The sequence below is a fragment of the Megascapheus bottae genome, chromosome 5 (genome assembly GCF_031878675.1).
Source record: "Megascapheus bottae isolate mThoBot1 chromosome 5, mThoBot2.hap1, whole genome shotgun sequence".
Lineage (NCBI taxonomy): Eukaryota > Metazoa > Chordata > Mammalia > Rodentia > Geomyidae > Megascapheus > Megascapheus bottae.
This window is the reverse complement of record NC_143513.1, coordinates 30552771-30575096: the sequence shown is the minus strand read 5'-3', so window position 1 is coordinate 30575096 and position 22326 is coordinate 30552771. Positions and strand designations below refer to the sequence as shown.

At 42.4% G+C, this 22326-nt stretch overlaps 1 protein-coding gene across 1 annotated transcript in view; it reads right to left on the bottom strand.

Annotated features, from left to right (window-relative positions):
- The window catches only part of Egfr (epidermal growth factor receptor), a 183019-nt gene that overhangs the window by 5233 nt on the left and 155460 nt on the right, over nucleotides 1-22326 (bottom strand). The window contains exons 20-25 of the mRNA XM_090332854.1: nucleotides 19668-19853; nucleotides 8785-8940; nucleotides 7676-7751; nucleotides 3599-3745; nucleotides 2023-2120; nucleotides 76-243 (exon numbers count right to left, since the gene is read on the bottom strand). Coding sequence (XP_090188980.1) covers nucleotides 76-243; nucleotides 2023-2120; nucleotides 3599-3745; nucleotides 7676-7751; nucleotides 8785-8940; nucleotides 19668-19853 — 831 coding nt within the window. The remainder of the gene's footprint in view (nucleotides 1-75; nucleotides 244-2022; nucleotides 2121-3598; nucleotides 3746-7675; nucleotides 7752-8784; nucleotides 8941-19667; nucleotides 19854-22326) is intronic.

Genomic DNA, 22326 nt, shown 5'->3' with positions numbered 1-22326 from the left:
TGTGTTCAAATAGGTAGACACAGCCGGGTGGGGAAAGAGAGGAATGAGGAGGAGGAGGAGAGAGGTGTTTTGTACCAGAGAACTTAGAAGAGGAGTCCGAGATGTAGACGGGCTGTTGAAGAAGCCTTGTTGGGGGATGAGGTACTCATCAGCATCGACAACGTCTTCCATGTCCTCCTCATCCATCAAAGCGCGATAAAAGTTGGAGTCTGTAGGGCTTGGCAGGTGCATTCTTTCATCCCCCTGGTGCAGAGATTTTAGGGCCATTAGAAAAGGCCATAGACATGCTATTCTATTCCTAACTACTAGGGTATGAGATCTATTATAAGAAGGTGCCTATATGTTTATCTTCAGTTACTACTGGGATAGAGGTTGCCTTTTGTTCTTATTGGAATATGTCACTTAAATATTGAATTAGGGATCTATTGTAAGAAGGGGCCTCACATCTCCAGGATATTGAAACAAAAGCCATATAACGAATGATTGTTGTCCTTAATGTACTATGTTGTCTCTCATCTCCTTTGCTGTCCCTTGGTTATCTCATATTGTTATAGTATCTCACTTTGTTATCTGATATATTGAATTTATTTGTATTTGGATATTTGAAATTTGATAGGGAAGGGGGAAAAACCAAGACGGGTGGGGGGGTGTGGGGGAGAGGGAAACGGGTACCAAGACATGTGAAAGGGTATCAATGTATGTGAATTAATGCACCTTCTATCTGGCAAATATCATGTAACCCTTTTACTAATTACAATAAAAAAAAAGAAGGTGCCTCACTAGGCACCTGTGGCTCATGCCAGAGCTCAGAAGGCTGAGATCTGAGGATTGTGATTCAAAGTCAGCCTGGGCAGAAAAGTTTTTGTGACTCTTATCACCAATTAACCATAAAAAAGGCCACGGAGCTGTGGCTAAAGTGGTAGAGCACTTGAGCAGAAAAAAAACCCCAAAACAAACAACTTAGTGACAGCAGCCAGGAGCTGCTCGCATCTGTAATCCTAGCAACCTAGGAGACTGGGATCTGGTCAGGAAAGTCTATGAGACTGTTATGTTCAATTAACCACCAGAAAATTGGGAGTGGTGCTGCGGTTCAAGGTGATAGAGAGCTAGCCTTGAGCAAAAGAGCTGTGAGATTGCGCCCAGAACGCTGGTTCAAGCTCCATGACCCACAAAAAACAAAAGAAAAGACAGCAGAAAAACCTTAGTGACAGTGTCCAAGCTCTGAGTTCAAGCCCCAGGACTGTACCAGAAAAATAAGTAAAATTAAAAAAAATAAAAAGAGAAGGTGTCTTATAGGTTTGAGTTTGCATATAATTCAAATTCTGTGGTTCTCTGAAATGTAAGTACTTCTCCCATTAACTATGGATACCCTGGAATAAAACATTAAAAGATCAGCTGGGTGGAATTCTAGGCACTCAGAAGGCTGAGATCTGAGAATCTTAGTTCAAAGCCAGCCTGGTTGGAAAAGTCTGAGGGACTCTTATCTCCAATTAATTATCTGAAAACTGGAAGTGGTGCTGTGGTTCAAGGGATAGGGCAGTAGTCTTGAGCTGAAGAGCTCAGGGACAGCGCCCAGACCCAGAGTTCAAGCCCCCTCTGATTAAAGAAAAAATCTCAGAAGGGGAGAGGAAACTTTCTTTTTCTCATCCCAAGGTAGGTAAAGAAATAACTTGGCAGGACACAAGGCAACATGGTGGTGAGACACTCAGGCTGTCCTGCTTCTCTATGTGACCATGCTAGGCACTGTTGAATTGAAATGTGAGATGACACAGGAGCCAGAAGAGGAGGCTGTGTCTGCATAGGACAGTTTAGATAGGATGGTTACAAAGGGTTGGGAGAATGCTACCCATTACTGAATCCCACTTAGTTCTTAAGCACGTCTGTGCCTTAACTGAGGCTGCTGTAATGCATGGGATATGGTAGCATGCCCCAGAAACAAGGGACCATGTTGGCACAGGACAGGGCCCAGTGATGCTCACTGAAGAGATTTTGCCAATGGATGTGCAGACTGTAGCCTGATACCTGAATGACAAGGTAGCGCTGAGGGTCTCGAGCCATTTTGGAGAATTCGAGAATCAGCTCACGGAACTTTGGGCGACTGTCTGCATCTATCATCCAGCCTGAGAAAAGGAATTGAAGAAAAACAGAGCAATAAGGACCCTGGGAGAAATGATAAAGACAATGTTGCTTAGAAAAAGCACTTCAGAGGAAATTCTGCTCGACAAACAGCAAGCGATGGATGAAGAAATCTAATCTTTGTGATTAGAGTTTTTGGTGCTGCCCCATGAGCACCGATTACTGTTCAAAAAGATCATGAGAACACAGTATTTTTGAATCCTTTAATCTTCCCACCTCTGCACAGGATTAGTAATCTTGAGTTACCAGCTTTAGTGGTGTAGTATTAGCATGATGCTGTTGCTTTTTTGTGTCCAGGCTCTTAAAGATCCCATTTCACATTCATCTTCAGCACTGTGGTTTCCACTGAAGCTTCAAACCAGATGCAACTTTGAAAGGCATCAAGGATGTAAGGAACTTGGACTTGGGATGTCACCACTCTGGTTCCTTTATGGCACTTTATACTCAGTCATCATTCACACAAGTGACAAGCTAACTGTCTCCAAGCATCCCTATTTGTTTATTTACTTATTGCACAGTGCTGGGGATGAAACTCAAGACCTTGTAAGGCTAGCGCCTTCCTTAGGAGGATACTTTTGACAACCACGAGGTTGCATTTGATGACACAGTGATCTAAATCTAGATTCAGCAAGCTGGAGGGAAGCTGTAGACTGGAAACCCTCGGGTCTCTTAAGGGTTCACATTTATTTTCCATTAGCAGGCTATCAAGCTATTTTAGGCCAGACTGTAATGTGACCTGTGACAAATCATGTGACCTCTTTGGATCCAGCTTTCTCAGTCCAAACCAAGGCAGTGAAAATAGATGAACTCTGTGTTTTGAAGTTCAGAAAGGCATGGATATTTACATTAGCTCGGATCTGTCTTAGTCCCTGCTGCTATCTGGTACAAATGCTTATTACACATTTTTGTTGCCTGAAGAGCCCAGGGCACTTTTAGTCCCAATGGAATAATGGCATCAGGCAAATTACGCACTCTTATTTCAGTTAGAACATTTAAATGCTACACAACAGAAAACTTAACATGAGTTTGCTATTTGAAAGGTTTAATCCGAAGCAGAAATGTTAATTCTATCAGCCTCATAAAGTCACTCAGCATTAGATATTTAAAAACATTTGGTCTCTGGTACCAGGTTTCAAAATGCAAGGCTACTCTGTGTTTCATCGAGCAACTCAAGAGAATAGAGTACATTAGTGTAATGGTTTACAGAAGACTCCAATTTTATTTATTTGCTTGTAAACATAGGCAAATGTCAGGTCACACTGTTCAATGAGTCAAGCGAGTGTTTTCTGAATAATGCTGGCAGGGGGTATTTGTGAATGTTTGAAAAATGTGATGACCTTTCTTCAGGGAACAGAGGCCTTGGCTATTTGGCTAAGAGCAGCAATGCCTTTGCAGGCTTCATAAAGCACTCTGCGTGCCAAGGTCAGCGACACAGTGGTGAATGACTATGCTAGTTACTCACACTTGACCATGATCATGTAGACGTCAATAGTGCAGATGGGGGGCTGTGGAAGGCGCTCTCCTTTCTCCAGGATGGATGAGATTTCACTTGCAGGAATTCCATCATAAGGCTTGGAACCAAAGGTCATCAGCTCCCAAACTGTGACTCCTGAGCAGATAAAACAAGCAAAGATAGTATTTACTCCTTGGTATTGTTGTGGTTCAGTGTTTTGAAATTCTGTTTCTACAACTTTTGGTAATTTGACTCCGATGCTCACTTTATCTGCCTATCTGCCTCAGAGGGATGACTGTGAGGACTGAGGAAGATATACGCTGAAATGTTTAGCATAATGTCTGGAAAAAGAGTAACTAACCAGTACATGGTAAACCATTAAGGGAATAATGGAAGTTCTAACTGCAAAAGTCCAGGTCCATCATGGAACAGAGCATTACACTGACACATCTACCCCAAATACCTGTGTCTGTAGCAGTGGAAAGACAGATGCTGATTGCAAATGGAGCAATAATCTGCAGGGTGTGTGTGCATGTCTGTGTGTGTGTGTGTGTGTGTGTGTGTGTGTATAAGTGCATGTATACGTGCACATCCATGGGCTAGTCCTGGGGCTTAACCTCAGGTCACTGCCTGTTAGCTCTTTCGCTTAAGGGTGGTGCTTTATCACTGGAGCCACACTTGGACTTTTGACTTTTTTGCTTGTTAATTGGAGGTAAGAATATTATGGACTTTCCTGCCTACGCTGACTCTGAACCATGATACTCAGATCTTAGCATCCTGAATAGATAGGATTATACCTACTATATCTATTATCTATCTATCTATATCTATTATATTATATTATATTTATTATATTATATCTATTATATCAGTGACATGAGCCACTGATTCCCGGCTCAACTGAATATTTTATAATTATAAATACTGATTAAAGAAGCTTATGTACATTTTGATAAACATATGAATCTCATAAATAAATGAGGTTTATCAAAAGTTAAACAACTATTGTGAATAAAAAATGGAAGTAATGATAATTTTAGAATTGGTGTCTTCTTTTTTTGTTCATTATTTATTTATATAGTTTTATTTTTCCAGGGAATTTATGAGTTCTGAGGGCCCTTCCATCCACATGCCTCTTTCAAAGAGATTTCCTGCTTTGCAAATGTACAGATGCTCTAGGGAGCTTGTGCCTTTCTTAGTTCCTTCTGTTCCCAAATTTTCCAGTTTGAAGTATTTCAGATTTTGTAGTTTCGAATGAGTAAAACTTAGCTGACAGATTCTGCAAGTATTCACTAATTTGAAAAATTATCAAATTTAGAATACTTTGTGTCCTGAGCATTTTGAATAAAGAATATTCAAATTGCACTCCAGACCTGCTTGGAGTTTCTGAAGGCCATTCCAACATTGAAATTTCTTCAATTTCACTAAGACTGAAAAGGGAAGGAAATAATCATCTGGGGGCAAGAACATTTATTAATATTTCTTCTACAGCTTTTGGTAATTTGACTTCAATTTTCACTTTATCTGCCTATCAAGTGGATAGACCACAGTTAATAAAGACTTAGTGAAAAAAAATACTTCATTTTCAAATGGATGAATTTAACTCCCATTTAACTCCCTCTTCCTCTTCCTTCTTGTTCTTTGGTTGGTCATGGGGCTTCAATTCCAGGCCTAGGCACTGTTCCTGAGCTATTTTGTTCTAGGCTAGCACTCTACCACTTTGAGGCACAGCACCACTTCCACAGTCTCACAGACTTTCCTGCCCAGGCTGGCTTCAAATCTCCATTCTCAGATCTCAGCCTCCTGCATAGCTAGGATTACAGGCATGAGCCACCAGTACCCAGCTTAGTTAGAGTTCTTTTTTTTTTTCTTGCCAATCCTGGGGCTTGAACTTAGGGTCTGGGCACTGTTCTTGAGCTTTCTCAAGGCTAGAGCTCTACCATGTGAACCACAGCACTACTTCCAGGTTTTTCTGTGTATGTGGTACCGAGGAATTGAACCTTGAACTTTGTGCATGCTAGGCAAACACTCCCACTAGGCCACACTCTTGGCCCAAACTTAGACTTGTAAACATGCATGAGTTCTTTTGGAAAAGCAGATATTTTTTTAGGTTTTGAAACAAGTGTTAAGAGAGAGGTGAGCACCTACAAGGTGTGGTGGATGATGGACTAGAAATGGTAAGAATTCTTTCTCTTCATTATCAGGATGGAGACCTACTATGCCCCCAAAGTTATCCAAATGAATATTTTGCCTTGTCCAGACCCAGAAGCTGCAGGGTAGAGTAACAGTATGTATTCTTAGATGTGGAGGGTGGGTTGGTATACACTGGTTGGTCACAGGCTGTTGAATGAGGGCCTGGGTCACATGGCATTGGAAAGGTATCAAGCCAGATGGCTCATAATCTTATTAGCCATGGTTAGGAGTGTGGATTTCATTTGAAAGCTATTAGAAAAGCAAAGAAAGATGACTGAGAGGCAGTGAAGTGAAAGCTCAGTACACTTTAGGAGAGGAGAAGAGGGGTGAGGAATGGGAAAGGAGAAGACCAGTGGTTGCTATTGTCAATCTGTCCACTGAGAAGGTAGGGATCAAGCTTTCATGGGTACAACAGAAATGACTAATGGCAGGACCCAGGAGTCCCCTCTTAGAGAGCTGACACATATTGAAAATGACTTGTGGTAACATGACAGCAGAATATGTTTATTTCATTCTGTGTTATTAATTAAGGAAACTCAGACTTTAGGTACACATCCTATCAGAAAAAATGCTCATGAATATAATATACATTCTTGGAACAAGTGGGTGATTTGAGTAATTTTTCTTTCTGTCAATATTGCCCTCCTCAAATTCAAGTATTCAGGGAGGTCAGGTGCCCTTTGCCTTCTATCACTCTTGTTGTAGGAAATGGTTGAGGATAATGGTAAATGTTTTTCAACTTTTCTGGCTGAAACTTGAGGACAAAGTATGGTCACATAGGTTGACTTTCCAGCACAGCAGAAAAGGACATGTAACAGTGAGCAGTTTTTTAAATTGTATTTTCTTGTCAGGGTAATGTATAGAGGGGTTACAGCTACATTTGTCAGGTAGTAGGTGCATTATTTCTCAAATATTGATACTCCTTCGTGAGCATTTCTTAACAGGGGAGGCTCTTCCTGGCTCTTCACAAGGAAGAAATATGAGATGCAGGTTTGGGAATAGGGGACATTGTGTGAGGCTGAGACATGGCCCTGAGTCTGGATGCGTTGGGATTCAGAGGGGGAAACAGAGTCAGGTCCTGATGTTATAGCTCTTTTTAGAATAAGAAGCAGTTATTATTATTATTATTATTATTATTATTATTATTATTATTATTTTGTTGGCTCTGGAGGTTGAATTCAGGGCCAGAGCTCTGTCCCTGAGCATTTTTGCTCAAGGCTAGTGCTCTATCATGCAAGCCACAGCACCATTTCTGGCTTTCTGGTGGCTAAATAGAAATAAGAGTAACACAGACTTTCCTCCTTGGGCTGGCTTTGAACTGCAGTCTTCAGATCTCAGACTCCTAAACAGCTAGGATTACAAATGTGAGTTACTGGCACACTGCTAATTACCTTATTATATTTTCTCCCTGTAACCATCCTCATCGTCATCCTGAGTTTAGCTGTTTCTCTAATATAGAGAGAATACCAGGCATTACAGGAAACATCAGCCATGTAATCAGTTCACCAGAAAACATATTGGTAATTTTTTTCTCTGAAGCCATCTTTGTTATCTCTCTTGTGTTCACTTCAAATCTGTAGCAAGAATTCATGCTTGGCTTGCTTTTTACAGGCAGAGACCTGTCCCAAATTCTAGTTCAACCTTCTTCCCACGATCCTTTCTCTGCCACACCAAGTTCAAAAATTTCTTGAGCAATGTTTAGTATGCTAGTTAGGCTTACTTTCCAATGTTGGATTTTCTTAGAACAGTAGACAGGCAGCAAATACTACATTCTTGTTGTCCATTGTCTTGAAAGAAAAGACTTGTTTGTCAGAGCATGTAATGTAAATTAACCAATAATAAATGCGTGCTCAGCTTCAGTACAAATTCATTAGCATCAAGATTTAAACTTACCGTAGCTCCAGACATCACTTTGGTGGGTATAAATCCGGTGTAAAATTGATTCCAAAGCCATCCATTTGATAGGCACCTTGGAATAGGGAGAGAGAAAGCAATGACAACTATTTAACTTCCCCCTGTTTAAAATAATTAAATCCCTCTAATGGAGATTACAAATGACTGTGATCCTTCCTGCTCTGGCTTCAGGCTAAGGACACCCCACCAGCAAGAAGAGATTATAAGTCTACCAGAGAGCAGGCTTGTGTCAGGAGACGCAAGAATCTGCTTTATGAACACCTATGCTGGGCCTCTTGGACCATGTACTTTTCTGGTAAGCTGAAAGCCTTGGTTCAACCTAGTGGCTCCAGAATTCCAGTGTTTGAGTGTGTTTTCAGGGACTAAATTCATAGGATTGATGGCTGCTCAGAACCATACAGGTCAGTGTGAAATGAAAGCAAGAAGTTCCCCTCACTGCCAGGGGAGCCACAGAGACTGTAGAGAATTGCCATAACATTATGGGGAGCTTTTAGGATATATACTGTGTCATCAAATCAATCACAACATTCTCCACCTATTTTTCTGAAGGGTACTTAAATCCCAGAGGGGGAGGTGGAGACCTAACGTGTGCTAGCTACTACCTACAGATAAAATTGACAGCATTTGGCTTTAGAAAGTATTGCCCAGCAGAGAAATAGCTCATGCCTGCAATTTTAGTTACTCAGCACTCTGAGATATGAGGATCAGGATTGGAAGCCATGAGACCTTATTTGCAATCAAGTGACAAAAAAACCTGGAAATGGAACCAGTGGTTCAAGTGGTAGAGCATCAATCTTGAATGAACAAAACTAAGAGGAAGTGCCCTGGCTTAGAGATCAAGCTCCAGTACTGGCATAAAACAAAAGCAAACAGGCAGAAAGGTTTCTCCCTCTACTCACTCTACTAGCAAATCCCATTCCCAAAGCAAAAGACTACCCTGTCTAGACCTGGGCAGTGGTGGCACTCGCTGTGACCTCACCCTGAATGTTTGGTAAACGCCCCCATATCAGTTAGAAAATACCGCAAAGAAGTAGAGACTTGGGTCTCTTGACAGGAAAATGGTTCCTGAGCTGCAGTCAGCGACTTACTTTGCCCCCTTCTGCATGGTATTCTTTCTCATCAGCACCAAGCAGTTTGGCCAGCCCAAAGTCTGTGATCTTGACATGTTGTGGTGTCTTCACCAGGACATTCCTGGCTGCCAGGTCACGATGTACCAAGCGCCGGTCTTCTAGATAGTTCATACCCTGAAATAGTGAAGACTCCGAAGTGAGGAAGAAGTGAGTTGCTCAGGAGACTCTCATTGTCACAGACAATGAGAAGACAGACAGCGCTTAATGTCTGGTTCACACCAAGCTCTCCTGTTGCACTTATTGATGTCAGGAACCATGCTGAGGGCATCTTTGTTTTTCACTGAATGGACACAGTAATTTGTAGCTGGTAACTATTATTACAAGTATCGATTGAACCAGGGTGTTGGTGGCTCAACATCTGTAATCTTAGACACTCAGGAGGTTGAGATATGAGGATCACAGTTTGAAGTCATCATATGCAGAAAAGCCCATAAGGCTCTTCATTTTCAATTAACCACCCATAAGTCAGAATAGAGGTATGGCTCAAGTGGTAGAGTGCCAGCCTTGGGCAACAAAAAAGCCCAATGAGAGTATAAGGCCCTGAGTTCAAGTCCTAGTAACACACACACACACACACACACACACACACACACACACACACACACTGAAGACATAAAATAAAAAGGAGCCCGTGACAGAGCAAGAGCTCAGATGCCAGGCATAGAGCAGTGCTTGATGATTGCTGGAATTTTCCAGTGTCTCCTGCCAGCTTTACTTTCTCATAGGATCTTTATATAATAATGTCAACCTCACCAAGTTGTGGCAAAGCACTGTTTCTTGGTGGATTTATGGCACAATCTCATTATCTTTTCCTTTAGATGATTCATTTCCCACAAAGACATTTTGTCTACTTTTACTTTCTGATGTTCTTTATTTATGCTTTTGTTGGTAATGGGGCTTGACTCAGGGCATGGGCACTGTCCTTGGGTGACAAATCACTCAAGGCTGGCACTCTACAATGTTGAGCCGTAGTGTCACTTGCAGTTTTCTGCTAGTTAATTGGAGATAATTGGAGATAACAGTCATGGACTTTCCTGCCAGGCTGGATTTAAGGAACTGTCATCCTTAAATCTCAGCCTCCTGACTAGCTAACATCACAGATGTGAGCCACTGGCACCTGGCAGTTTGTTAATTTTATAAAGATATTCAGCACCCCAGGGATATCGCATATGGTTCTACAAGGTAACGATGCCCACCATCTCCCTGCCTAGCACCACAACTCTATATAATAATATAGAACCTATAGACATTAAATAGTAAGTATGTCCATGGTGACAATGAGAAAGAAGTCATATTTGGGATTACTCTTGCAAGTATCCAGTGCACAGTGAACTCCTAAAAATATTTTCCTTGCCTATTATATTCTGGTCACCTTGTCACAGGTTCCTCTGTCCTTGCTGACTGACCTCTAATCCTGCTTGCTGTGTGTTGGCCCAGCTAAACCAAGCTCTCTTGGGCCTTACAACAGTTGCATTTTGGCTTCCAGCCCCATCTTCTCCAGGGTCAGGCAGGCAGGTAGGGGAAGCTGGGGCACGGTCACATTGTTGCAGTCTTCTTCATTCTCTCCTACTTACTCACATGTGAACCTTTCTGTTTGAACCAGGAGAGCAGGCCACATTTCCAAATTCTTTTGGGGCCAACATACATGAACTCTTGAATATGAGCTGCACAGAAGAGCTTGCCAAAGTGCACGGAATGGAAATGTGTAGGCAATAGGTAAGTATTTCTGATTTGCTTTATTAAAGCAAAATTACAAATACACGATGAAGGTCTCATCTATGAAAGTAGAATCTCACAAAGCTGCTGTCAGAAATTAGTTTTTGAGTGTCATTGCATATTTGTGTGGCTGCCTGTCTTGGGCCTTCAACTTAGGGTTGGGGAGCTGTCCCTGTGCTTTTGTCAAGGCTAGTGCTCTACTGCTTGAGCCATAGTTCCATTTCTGACTTTTTGATGTTTTAATTGGTGATAAGAGTCTCATAGATTTTCAAAGGCTGGCTTTGAATTACAAACCTCAGGTCTCAGAATCCTGAGTAGCTAGGATTATAAGCATGGGCCACCCGTGCCAGGCTGAGGGTCATTTCTGAGAGCTACAATGTTTTCCTCTTCTTGTCAAAAAATCAATTGTTTTCCATGTCTAATGACTATATAGAATATGCTTCTTTTTATTACTTAAAAAAGCTCTTAACTATTAAAGATATTGTTCAATTTTAGTTTTTCTCTTTTCAAGATTTCCAATGTACCAGGAAATAAAGACTACTCAGACTCAGGTCTATTCATGAGGAAACTAATGGGTTCTTTTGTGATATAGCTTTCCAAGTTAGGGAATTATTATTTAAGGATGAGATGGGTATAGAAAGGACAGATGCTGAGAAACTGCTAACAAACACAGGTCTCCCTCTCCCCCTTTCCATTCGCTTTTATGATCTTTCTTCAAAGGCTGGCTCTTCCTCAGCTCCTGTCTCCCCTTTGATTTAAGACATGGTGGCTGTATTCTGTGATTTGGTACCCCTGTCTTTTATTATAAAAGAGCAAGGCTTCTATTCATTAAATGTGATGAACTCCTCCCTGATTGAAAAGGGTTGATTATGCTTGGCTTCTTGCCTGAGTAGGCCTAACCTCTGCATTCCAGCTGTATTAGCTCACTGGTTCTCTCTTCCTGTCTATTTTTCTTTCTTCTCTATCCCTTTCCTTCTCACTCTTACCCTTGCTGTCTCCTTTACCCATTCATTTCCTCTCCTCTCATTCATTCATCCTTCTTCTTCAGGAGCACAAACCTATAGTATCAAGTCACACGTCAATCCCTAGACCACTCAGCAATAGCCTCCTTCCTTTCTTCCCCCCCAAATTTCTGGTTTTCTTCTTTCTTCAGCACAAACTTTCATTTGGTCCTTTAAATGATTAAAAAAGGATTTAGGATATATTTTGACCATCAGTCCAAAATAATCAGTTGTTTGAGTGAGCAGATGAATGAATTATAATAATAACAGCTGATTTCATGCACCAATGATGTGTCAGCCATTTCCAACACATCCATGCAAAAGATCTCTCCATCCAGGTGCCTGCATGGCTTTCTTGTTAGAACCAGAGTTCAGAGGCTGGAGGTTGCAGGCATCTCAGACAAGTCCTCAGACCCCAGAGGATGACAGGGACTGCAGCCTACCACTATGTCCCTCACCCCTTGCTTTGGCCTCTGAGTGAAACTTGACTGCTGAGCTGAAGTGGCTTGGGTTACCAAAAACAAAGCAAAACAAAACAAAAAACCCTCTAGCACCTTGGCCCTCTGCCTCAGAATGAGCCTTGCCATTGTACAATTGTAATAAATCCAACAGAGCTCTGCCTTCCCTCCCTGCAACTCCAGCTCTGGGATTTAAAGGAACAGCTCAACTTAATTCCAGCGATCTTTGGAGAAGGCCTGGGAAAGCCTGAGAAGAACTCCCACATTCCATGGAGCACCCAACTCACTACAGTCAGAGGGTCTGAAATCAGGAACAAAGAGATTAGACCCATTTGAACTGAGATAAAATTCCGTTCTTTTCTTGGTCTCTGTCCCACACTCTTGAAGCTATCTCAATGCCCCAGTGGAGTTATATTTTAACCAGTCTCCAGATAAGAGCTGTGATATTACTTATAAACTCTTAGAATCTAAACAGAGGCCCACAGGAAGTAATATCAGCAGCTGTCTGTACCCCTCTCCAGTGGGGTCCCGTGGGGTCCCTTGGGAAGTCATTTCCCGATTCTTCTCACTTTAATTGAATCTACTATGTTTATTTATTATTTAAAATGAGGACAGGACAGCTAGAACGAGCAGTTGAAATTTTTAAGTTTTAAAGAGGAATCTTACACTGAAACTTTAACATCTAACAGACAGACCTAGGGAAACAAGGATATCAAAGCCTCTTCTGGCCCAGTACCCTATGAAACAAGAAAGGACTGGGGGCGAGGTGAGGGGGTGTGACCTTTAAAGACTGTTTTCCCAAGGGCTGTTTGCATCCTACAAGTCTTGGGCAGAGTTCAGAAACAGACTCTGGAACAGCACCCATTTCTCTTCTGTTTTATAATCTACCCCGCGGAAAATCCTAAGTGAGCACAGACTTAGCCAGCTTGGAAATGGTAGGTAGTACTAGGTGAGGCTGGAAGTACCAGAAGGGTCCACTGGCTTACCCATATTGAATCCCAACCCCTGGAACAGGCAAGAAAATGTCAGAATTGCTTATTTACAAACTCAGATGGTGTAGCCCCAGCATAAGATGCTGCTAGCAGGGAGAAATGTTGGCTGTAAGCTGTCACTTAAGCTATGGCATAGACTAGACGAAGAATGAGCTATGTTGTCTGCTGTCAAATCCTGATTTTGATGCTTCTTGTCTTGAGACCTTGGTATGTTACTTTCAGGCCCCATGCCTCAGTTTCTCCATCTATAGAAATAATGAGTGAATCCATATAAACTACCCAGGGACCTGCACATCAATGAACATGACATCTAGATGACATTCAGCAAAGAATCCTCTCCAGTTGTTAGTGATTGGCTCCATTTTCTCCTGAGTGCCACCATCTCTCTTCTTGGTCTTCTTTGCTATGCCCTTGAATGAGGCTGCCATCTTATCTCAAGTAGTCTCCAGCTATGCTTCTTTAAATAGTAGGATGATAGCTGGTGCTGGTGGCTCATGGCACTACTGCTCAGGATCACAATTCTGAGCCTGGCAAACAAATCAGAGAGATTCTTACCTCCAACTAACAACAAAAAGCCAGAAGTGGATATGTAGCTTGAGTGGCAGAGCACCAGCTTTGAGTAAAAAGCCAAGTGAGAACATGAGCCTCTCAGTTCAAGCCCCAATGTTAGCACTCAAAAAAGTCTGGTAATGAACAAATTTCTGCATAGTAATGAGCTTGGACCATCTTGTTGGTCCTTCAGAATCTCTCCCCACACTTTTTCTCTCTTGCAGCTCCCTTCTGCCTCTTGAAATATCCCTACATCCTGAGCTTGCTCTGTTTCCCTTCCCCCAAGTGTCTTCATTCATTGGTTCATTGGCCAGCTCTCCATCTTCTCTCTCATTGACCCACCAGGACAGGGTGAGTACCTGTCACTCATAGCCACTGCACTGCTTGATATGCAGGGCCCCAGGATTCCTAGAGGAGGAGCAAGTCTGCCAAGTCTGTTTTTCCAGAGCCTAGCCCAGTGCTTTGTCTTGGCTGACACATAGACTCCATCCGGCCACAGATCTGGTCCTCACTGCCCAGGAGCATTTGGAAAGGCTGGTCCTCCTCGCTCCAACTTTTATCCACTGGACACCCCGCTGTATCCATGGCTCTGTATGGATCTCTCTCACTCACTGGTGAAACTGAATAGATAAGACATTCTGCCTTTCTTTCCTGTATTTCTCTTCCTTCCTTCCTTCCTTCATTGCTTCCTCCCTCCCTCCCTCCCTCCCTTCCTTCCTTGCTTCCTCCCTCTCTCTCTCTTTCTTTCTTCCTTCTTTCCCTTCTCCTTCCTTCCTTCCTTCCTTCCTTCCTTCCTTCCTTCCTTCCTTCCTTCCTTCCTTCCTTCCTTCCTCCCTTCTTTCTTTTGTGGGTCATGGGGCTTGAACTAGGCCTGGACACTGTCCCTGAGTTCTTCAGGTCAAGGCTACCCCTTCTATCCTTGAGCCAAGCCCCACTTCCCATTTTCTGGAGGTTATTTGGAGATAAGAGTTTCAGTTCCTTTTGTGCCCAGGCTGGCTTCGAATCTTGATCCTCAGATCTCAGCCCCCTGAGTAGCTAGGATTACAGGCATGAGCCACCGCGCCCAGCTCCAATATTTCACATGATGCTTAACACTGAAATATAAATGCTCAAAGGAGTAACTCAGTAAGATACCTGAAAGTTGATGAGTATGTTTTAAGTCATTTTTATACAACTTTTGGCTTTTTAGTTATATACAGTATTATAGAATAATCATTTTAAGTTGTTAATAAAAATTGGCTCAAATTCTTTGCTAGACTAGTATAAGAATAAATTAAAAAGAAAAATGAATTCAAGTAACATAAACACCTGGGCATTGGATCAGCGATCTGCCTTTTTAGCCTTTCATTCTAGTGAAGCTACTGGAGCCAAAATAGGAAGTCATGTTTGGGGTTTTTTTTGATGGTAATTAGAATAACTTAGGATCTCTTCTAGTATTCCTATCTAAACAAAGAGATGAAAGCTCTGTTCTAAGTACTCTTACATGCCTGCTCCTCTATTACGATTTGGATGCATGACAGTAGTATCTTTTTATCCATTCTTCACATTCCATGGTTTAAGCTGTTTTTGGTAAACTGTGATCCAAAAAATAATTGAGTGCTCTAGATACTAAATATTCGTAAGGCTGGGAGTTTGGCCTAGGGGTAGAGTGCTTGCCTAGCATGCACGAAGACCCGGGTTCAATTCCTCAGTACCATACATAGAAAAAAGCCAGAAGTGGTGCTGAGGCTCAAGTGGCAGAGCTTTAGCCTTGAGAAAGTCCAAGGACAGTGCTCAGGCCCTGAGCTCAAGCCCAGGACTGGCAAAAAAAAAAAAAAAATCGTGAAGACCTAAAGCAAAAAAAGAACATTTAGAGATAAAAGAGTCCACATTTATGTAGCCTTTAGTACAACTGTATTGTTATAACTGTTTTTAAAAACATTATTCTCATTAATGTCATATTGTGTCTAATTTACTGAGCTTAACCTCATATAGCTATGCATAGGAAAAATACAGTATATATGGGGTTTGGTTTTGTTTATAATTTCAAGCATACTTTGGGAGTTTTGGACTGCTTTCCCTCAGGTAAAGGGAGACTACTGTGTAAGTTGACAGTCTGGTTCCTATAACACTCACAGGTAGAAGCAGTCTGGAATATTCTGGCTGTCTCAGAATGAAGTCATCTTCTCCTTGTATGGACATGATTCAACCCATCCTTACAACACCCAGTCCCTCATGTACACTGACACTTCTTATCAAGGTATGATGAGAGAAAACACAGTTTTCTGTGTATTTGAAAAATGAATTATTTGAACTTTTTTTTCCAGTCATGGGGCTTGAACTCAGGGCCTGGGCACTGTCCTTGGATTTTCCCAAAGCTAGAGCTCTATCTGAGCAACACCACCACTGCTGGCTTTTTCTATGTATGTGGTACCAAGGAATCCAACCCGGGCCTTTGTGCATGTTAGGCAAGCACTCTACCACTAGGCCAAACTTCTAGCCCTTGATTTCTTTAAAAAAATATTTATCCTGTTAACAATTATTGCATTGACTGAGCTAACTGAAGTTGGGTGTTTATGTAGAGTTATGGTAGACAATGACCCCGATAAATCAGTATTACTAGAACCCCAACCCCTATCAGCTGTCTTGCAAGCTTTACTAGTATGTAAGTAAAGGTCTTAGGTCCTTACATAGCTATCATTTATTGTATTACAGAGCCAGATCAGGGTTTGTCTGAAAAGTGAATTCTGTGAAAGCTTACTCTGAGTGATATGAAAAGCTATGTTATCCAATGTGATTGGGAAAATGTTAGGTGAATCACAGCCTCAACAACTTTATTTATTATAGGACTTGGAAAGAGTGATCATTGAAAGGTTTAAGGGAAGTTTAGTTTGCTAAATGGAACTGATGACACCTCATGACACTGTCTGGTCAATCTGATACATTTTGGTGATCACCAGTTACCTATGCACCTATGAAAGTGTAGATATACTTTCTTGAGCAATTCACTTAGTCTGATTGAGTGAAAGCTGCCTATAAGCTCAGGTCTCAGGATCATTGGAGACTCATTCTTTCACATCTCTATAGGCTCCTCTGGTTGAGTTTTGCGAACAAAATCCAGTTTTTAATCACATTTAGAAATGTGATATTCCATACTGGATTCCTCCAAAGGTGGCTTCTAATTTTTTATTGTTCTCTTTTCTGTCTTTTTATTTAGTCCAATCATTATAGCTTAAAAATTAATTTTATTGTCATAGCTTTTGAAAAAGTCATTTCAGTGGGATAATGATCTTCCATAATCGTAGCCAGCTGTTCACCAATACCAATGGAACGTCCAAGATGTCCATGCCTTTGTGTATCTACACAAGACACTTAAAAGTTAATAAATCCCTCTTAAAAATAGAAACAATTTTGTTTCTTTCCAGCCACATTCACCTTAGAAAAGAAAGCTATTTAGTACTCAGATACATTGTCACTAACCCAGGAGCAAAGTTCTCTCTTTACAGATTGGTAAACCATTATTTTCCTTTTTCTCCAGGGACAGATACCACCAAGGGTATTCAAACCTAGAAGAATAAAGTTTCCCAATGAATTAACAAATGAGTCTCTCACAGACAGGAATGAACTTCCCATTAGATGAAGGACTTCAAATCAAAATAAACCTAAGCACAGTATAATAGCACCACGGTAGTTTTAAATATCACATTGAAATTGTGAATAATATAATGTAGAGAAGCATCAGGGGACACATTCAACCCCTGTAAAAGCTCCTCCACAAGGTCAGGAGGACCTGGGACAAGAGAAACTGTTCTGCAATGAGATGACAGTTTACGCAGATCTAAATTAAGCAGAGCTCCAAGTTAGAATATAATCACTACCAATCTAGTGTAGCCAAAGGAGGCATGAAAAGGGAAATGAAACAGTGAGCTCCCAACATGTACTGTGTGTGGCGGTGTCAAAGAGACTGCCTTATTCCCAGAAAGACAGGTGGCAGAGTAGCTCTCCATAGACTGGATGCTAAAAGGCCTATCTAGTTCACCAGCTCACAAATGCCAGAAATCAAGATCTGATATTATAGTGTGTTAAACTGGCAGGCTTCTTTTGCTCAAAGTTGTCAGCATTCTACCACTTGAGCCACGCTGCCACTTCCAGCTTTGTCTGTGATTAACTAGAGATAAGAGTCTCAAGAACTTTTTTGCCCTGGATCCAACCTTGATCCTCAGATCTCAGCCTCCTGGGTAGTTAGGATTAAAAGCATGAGCCACCTACATATGGTAGTAAGCCTATTTTCTTTCTATTGCCAGTCCTAGGCCTTGAACTCAGGGCCTGAGTACTGTCCTTGGGCTTTCTCAGGTTAGAGCTCTACTACTTGAGCCACAGCACCATTTCTGCGTTTTTCTATATATATGTGGTACCGAGGACTCAAACCCGGATCTTCATGCATTCTAGGCAAACTCCTGGCCCAGTAAGCCTATTTTCTACTGGGAGACACCTACCTGAATGTTTTCCTCTCAAGGTAAAAAAAAAAAAAAAAAAAAAAAAAGAGTGACATCAACATTTCACATTGACTAAGGCTATCTCTCCACATAAAACTTTTATTTTTTTATTGTTCTGTTTTGAATTCCAAGGGCTAAGTAATTTCAGTATAATTAAGCTAACCCCGAGACTCTAAGACTCTGGGCACTCTTGGATGAAGTGGGCATCAGGAAGAGCTGGCCCCAGCTTCTGATAGACCTACATGCCTGGGGACATAGCCAGCACTAACACTACGGGCTGGGAAGGCAGCCTAAAATTCAAGACCAAATCAGATCCTCCCAAGGAGCAATACATACTACAGATAAAATAAAACCCAGTAGCAGAGATTGCCTCAAAGGAGGGCAAGAAAACAGTGCTCTGTCTTAGGTAACCAGGCAGGATCACTTAGGAAAGAATTTCTGGGGTATCAGAGCAAGCTAGCTTTAGCCTGATTCATAGCTCAAAGAAAGAAATGAATTTGTGGTGTCATGGGCAATAGTTAGGCAATAAGGGCCCAGAACATATGCTGGTCGTTCTGTAAGTTATCGTCTACATCTGTTTGGAGATGGATGAGGCAAGTTCAGCCTACCTCATACATCAACATTAGAAACAACTGCCATCATGATGGGGCCCGGGAGCAATGAGAAGTGAGCCAGGCCTAGGGGCCCATTGGTCCCAGGCATGCCCTCCAACACCCTGCCCTGACTTTCTGAAGGAGATGGGGACAATGATGTACTCTTATAGATAACACCTGCCCACAAATTCCTTAAATCTAATGGAGTGATAGTATTAGGGGAAAAATATCAAATTTAGCAAGTTGGATGCCAAAAGTCAATTCAGGGCTGATACTGAGATGGGAAAAGTTGGAAGTGAAAATTCTCTGGGAGCCTGTGAAGTGCTCTGCGCTTATCCTCAGTACGTAGGTAGGAGCTGTTAGGCCCTCTCTCACCATCCACCTCTGTTTTTGGAGCAAGCTTGCCAACAGGGGACATGGAAGGAGGCCCTGCCATATAGCAGGAACACCCGTTCCCCACTGCAACTTTCTCAAAACTGTACACTGAGCCTCTAGCCATGGCATCTGCCCTCTCCTCAGGACTTGGTTGGTTTGACTTGCTATCAAATCCTGACTAGAGGAAAGTTGATCTCCAACCACAAATATTCACCAGAAGGAACTCCAGAGAAACAAGAACACCACATCAACTGTACTGAGCATCTAACAAAGGCTGTTTGGCTTCCAACATCAGGTAAAGTGGGCACTGATTGAGGGTATAAGCCAGTCAACTTAATATAAGAAAATCATATGACTTGCACACAGACAGACAGACACACACACACACACACACACACACACACGGACACAGACACACAGAAACAGACACAGACACAGACACAGACACACACACACACACACACACACACACGCACGCACGCACATGCACATACACACCCTCTTGGCAAACATAGTTACCTAATAGCTTCATTTCCCCTCCCTCCAATTCCCCCAGTTGCTGCTGTCCTTAGAACCCTTACTAAAAGTCCACATCACTCTTGCAGCTAAAGGCAGCACACAGTCAGCAGAAGTGACTGCTGAATGGAAACATCAGGCCTGGGTTTCATCCCTGAGCATTTACCTTCGCAATTTGCACACACCAGTTGAGAAGGTACTGTGAGCCAATGTTGTCCTTGTGCTCTCGGACATAGTCTAGGAGGCAGCCAAAAGGCATAAGCTGTGTGATAAGCTGCACGGTGGAGGTCAAGCAGATGCCCAGAAGGCGGCATACATGGGGATTGTCCACGCTGGCCATCACGTAGGCTTCCTGTGAGGCAAGGACAGCAGATGCGTCAGAAAGGCTCCCCCATGGTGGCTGAAGGGAGGAGAAGCAATTAAAGTTCTAGGTAATGAAGATGAATGGCTTAAATTGTGTGTGTGTGTGTATGTGTGTGCGTAAATGTGTGTGTGTGCCTGCCAGTACTGGGACTTCAACTCAAGGCCAAGATGTCCTCCCTTAGCTTCATTCAAGGTTGGCATTCTAGGGCTGGAAATTTGTCCTAGTGGTGGAGTGCTTGGCTAGCATGCATGAAGACCCAGGTTCAGTTCTTCAGTACCACATACATAAAAAAAGCTGAAAGTGGTGCTGTGGCTCAAGTGGTAGAGTGCTAGCCTTGAGGAAAGTCCAAGGACAGTGCTCAGGCCCTGAGTTCAAGTCCCAGGTTTGACCCCCACCCTCAAAAATAAAAGGTTGGCATTCTATCACCTGAGCCACACTTCTCTTCTAGCTTTTTTTCTTTTCTTTTTTTCTGATTAACTGGAGGTAAAAGTCTCTAAACTTTTCTGTCCAGGCTGGCTTTGAGTTGTGATCCTTAGATTTCAGCCTTCTCACTAGCTAGGATTACAGGTGTGGGCCAGCAGTGCCTGGCCCTAAACATGAGTTTGGATATTAAAATGGGTCCTCATGCCAGATAAGTTGGCCTTCAAAAATACTTCATGTCAGGGACTTACAATCAGAGCTGGGGTCTGACAGGACACTTTGTGGGAGATGGGCCATCAATGTGAGTGCATGGAGAGGCCCAGGCAACATTGGCAAAAATGTAGGATGAAAGGAGGAACCCCAAGAGTCTTCAGCATTTCTGATTAGGGGAACTACTTATATCTTCCTCAGAAAGTGTCCCCACAGCAAAGTCTAGAGGGGCTGATGTAGAATTGTGGAAGTCTGATTAGGGGCCAAGTGCACTCTAGGCAATGTGTTGCTTCTCTTATTAGAATCTCATGACTGCGGAGGTACAGTGGTGAAAGCTTCCAAGCCAAGAAGACCTCTGGGGAATGGATTTTGCCCAAAGCACCTTTTGCAAAGAACAATCAGTTTTAGCCTTTCAAGGGATCAGAGCACTGAATGCACAGTGACTCCAGACCCCACAACTTGTTGGGGACTACCTCTGAAGAAAAGTGGTCTGTTCAAGTCTCCTGATGGGAAAACCACGCTGTTCTGCACAATGCACCTGCCCACCCCCTCCTCCCCCATGCCATTCATGCTGGTTGCCAAGCCAGGAGTCTTCACTTGACAGAGCTATAAAGACAGACCCTTTCACTATTCTGAAGCTGAGGAAGCTGAAGTTATTTACAACTGAGGCACACAATGGAGCCCTCTCTTCTGTCTGACAGAGAATTAAGGAATCTTCCACCTCCACCCATAAATTCTCTTTCTCTTTGAAATACAAGTGATGGTGACCTTTCATGTGGATGTGATGGAGAAAAGAGCCCACATAGACTGCAGGAGAGTGAGTTCAGGCTCTTTTCACATCTCAGCAACTCCTGGGTTTGGAATGTGGGCTTAGGCAAGTTTAGTGGCTCTCCGAAGAAGGAAATGCATCCTGGGTCAGGGAAGGCTGTGGAAATGTGGGACAATCCAGACAAAGGAGGCTGGGACAGATATTGTAGAAGTATGGTAGGAATTAATGTAGATGATTTGTATGCATACAAATCAGATACACACAGATAGATAGGTGATAGATAGATTGGTAGATAGAAAGGTAAGTAGGTAGGTAGGTAGGTAGGTAGGTAGATAGATAGATATTTTTGGGGTGCTGGGGATTGAACCTAAGGTTTCACACATACTGGGACTGCACTCCAACACTGAGATCTACCCTAGCCTATATGTATATATTTAAATACAAATATGACCAAACTATTTTTCTTTCCTTAAACGCTTCCCCATGCTTTCTGATTTTTTTTCTGGCATCTGCCCCAGAGACCTCCAATCTTCTCTTTCTCTAGGTGACTTCTCTAGAGTGGAGCCTCCAGTACCTGGAAGCTTTCCCTCAGGAGAGAATACTGAGAATCCACTTAGGGGAACATTTTCATTCTCCCATCCCCCAGGTTTGGTAAAATTTGGGGAGAATCTGATAGTCCAATTATCTATTTGGACAAAGCCTTGTTGACACAGAAAGGTCAATACCTTGGAGCATTCTCTGAATGTGTATGTATGTATTTGTGTGATTTATAAAACATCCTTTACATCAAGATTTATGAGAGATAGCTGCATTCTCAGTCCTAGGATGACTGGTACTCCTTGATGCAAAATCACCTGCAACTTCTGGCTTGTTTTGCTGCCAATTTCACCCCACAATTGTAAAGGGTGCTTCTTTGAGTTTGCAGAGCCTGTGTTCTGATAGGAACTGTGGTTTTTGTTTTTGTTTTTGCGTTGGTACTGGGGCATATACTCTAGGCTTGACCACTGTCCCTTAGCTTTTTTGGTCAAGGCTGGCACTTTACCACTTGAACCAAAGCTCCAC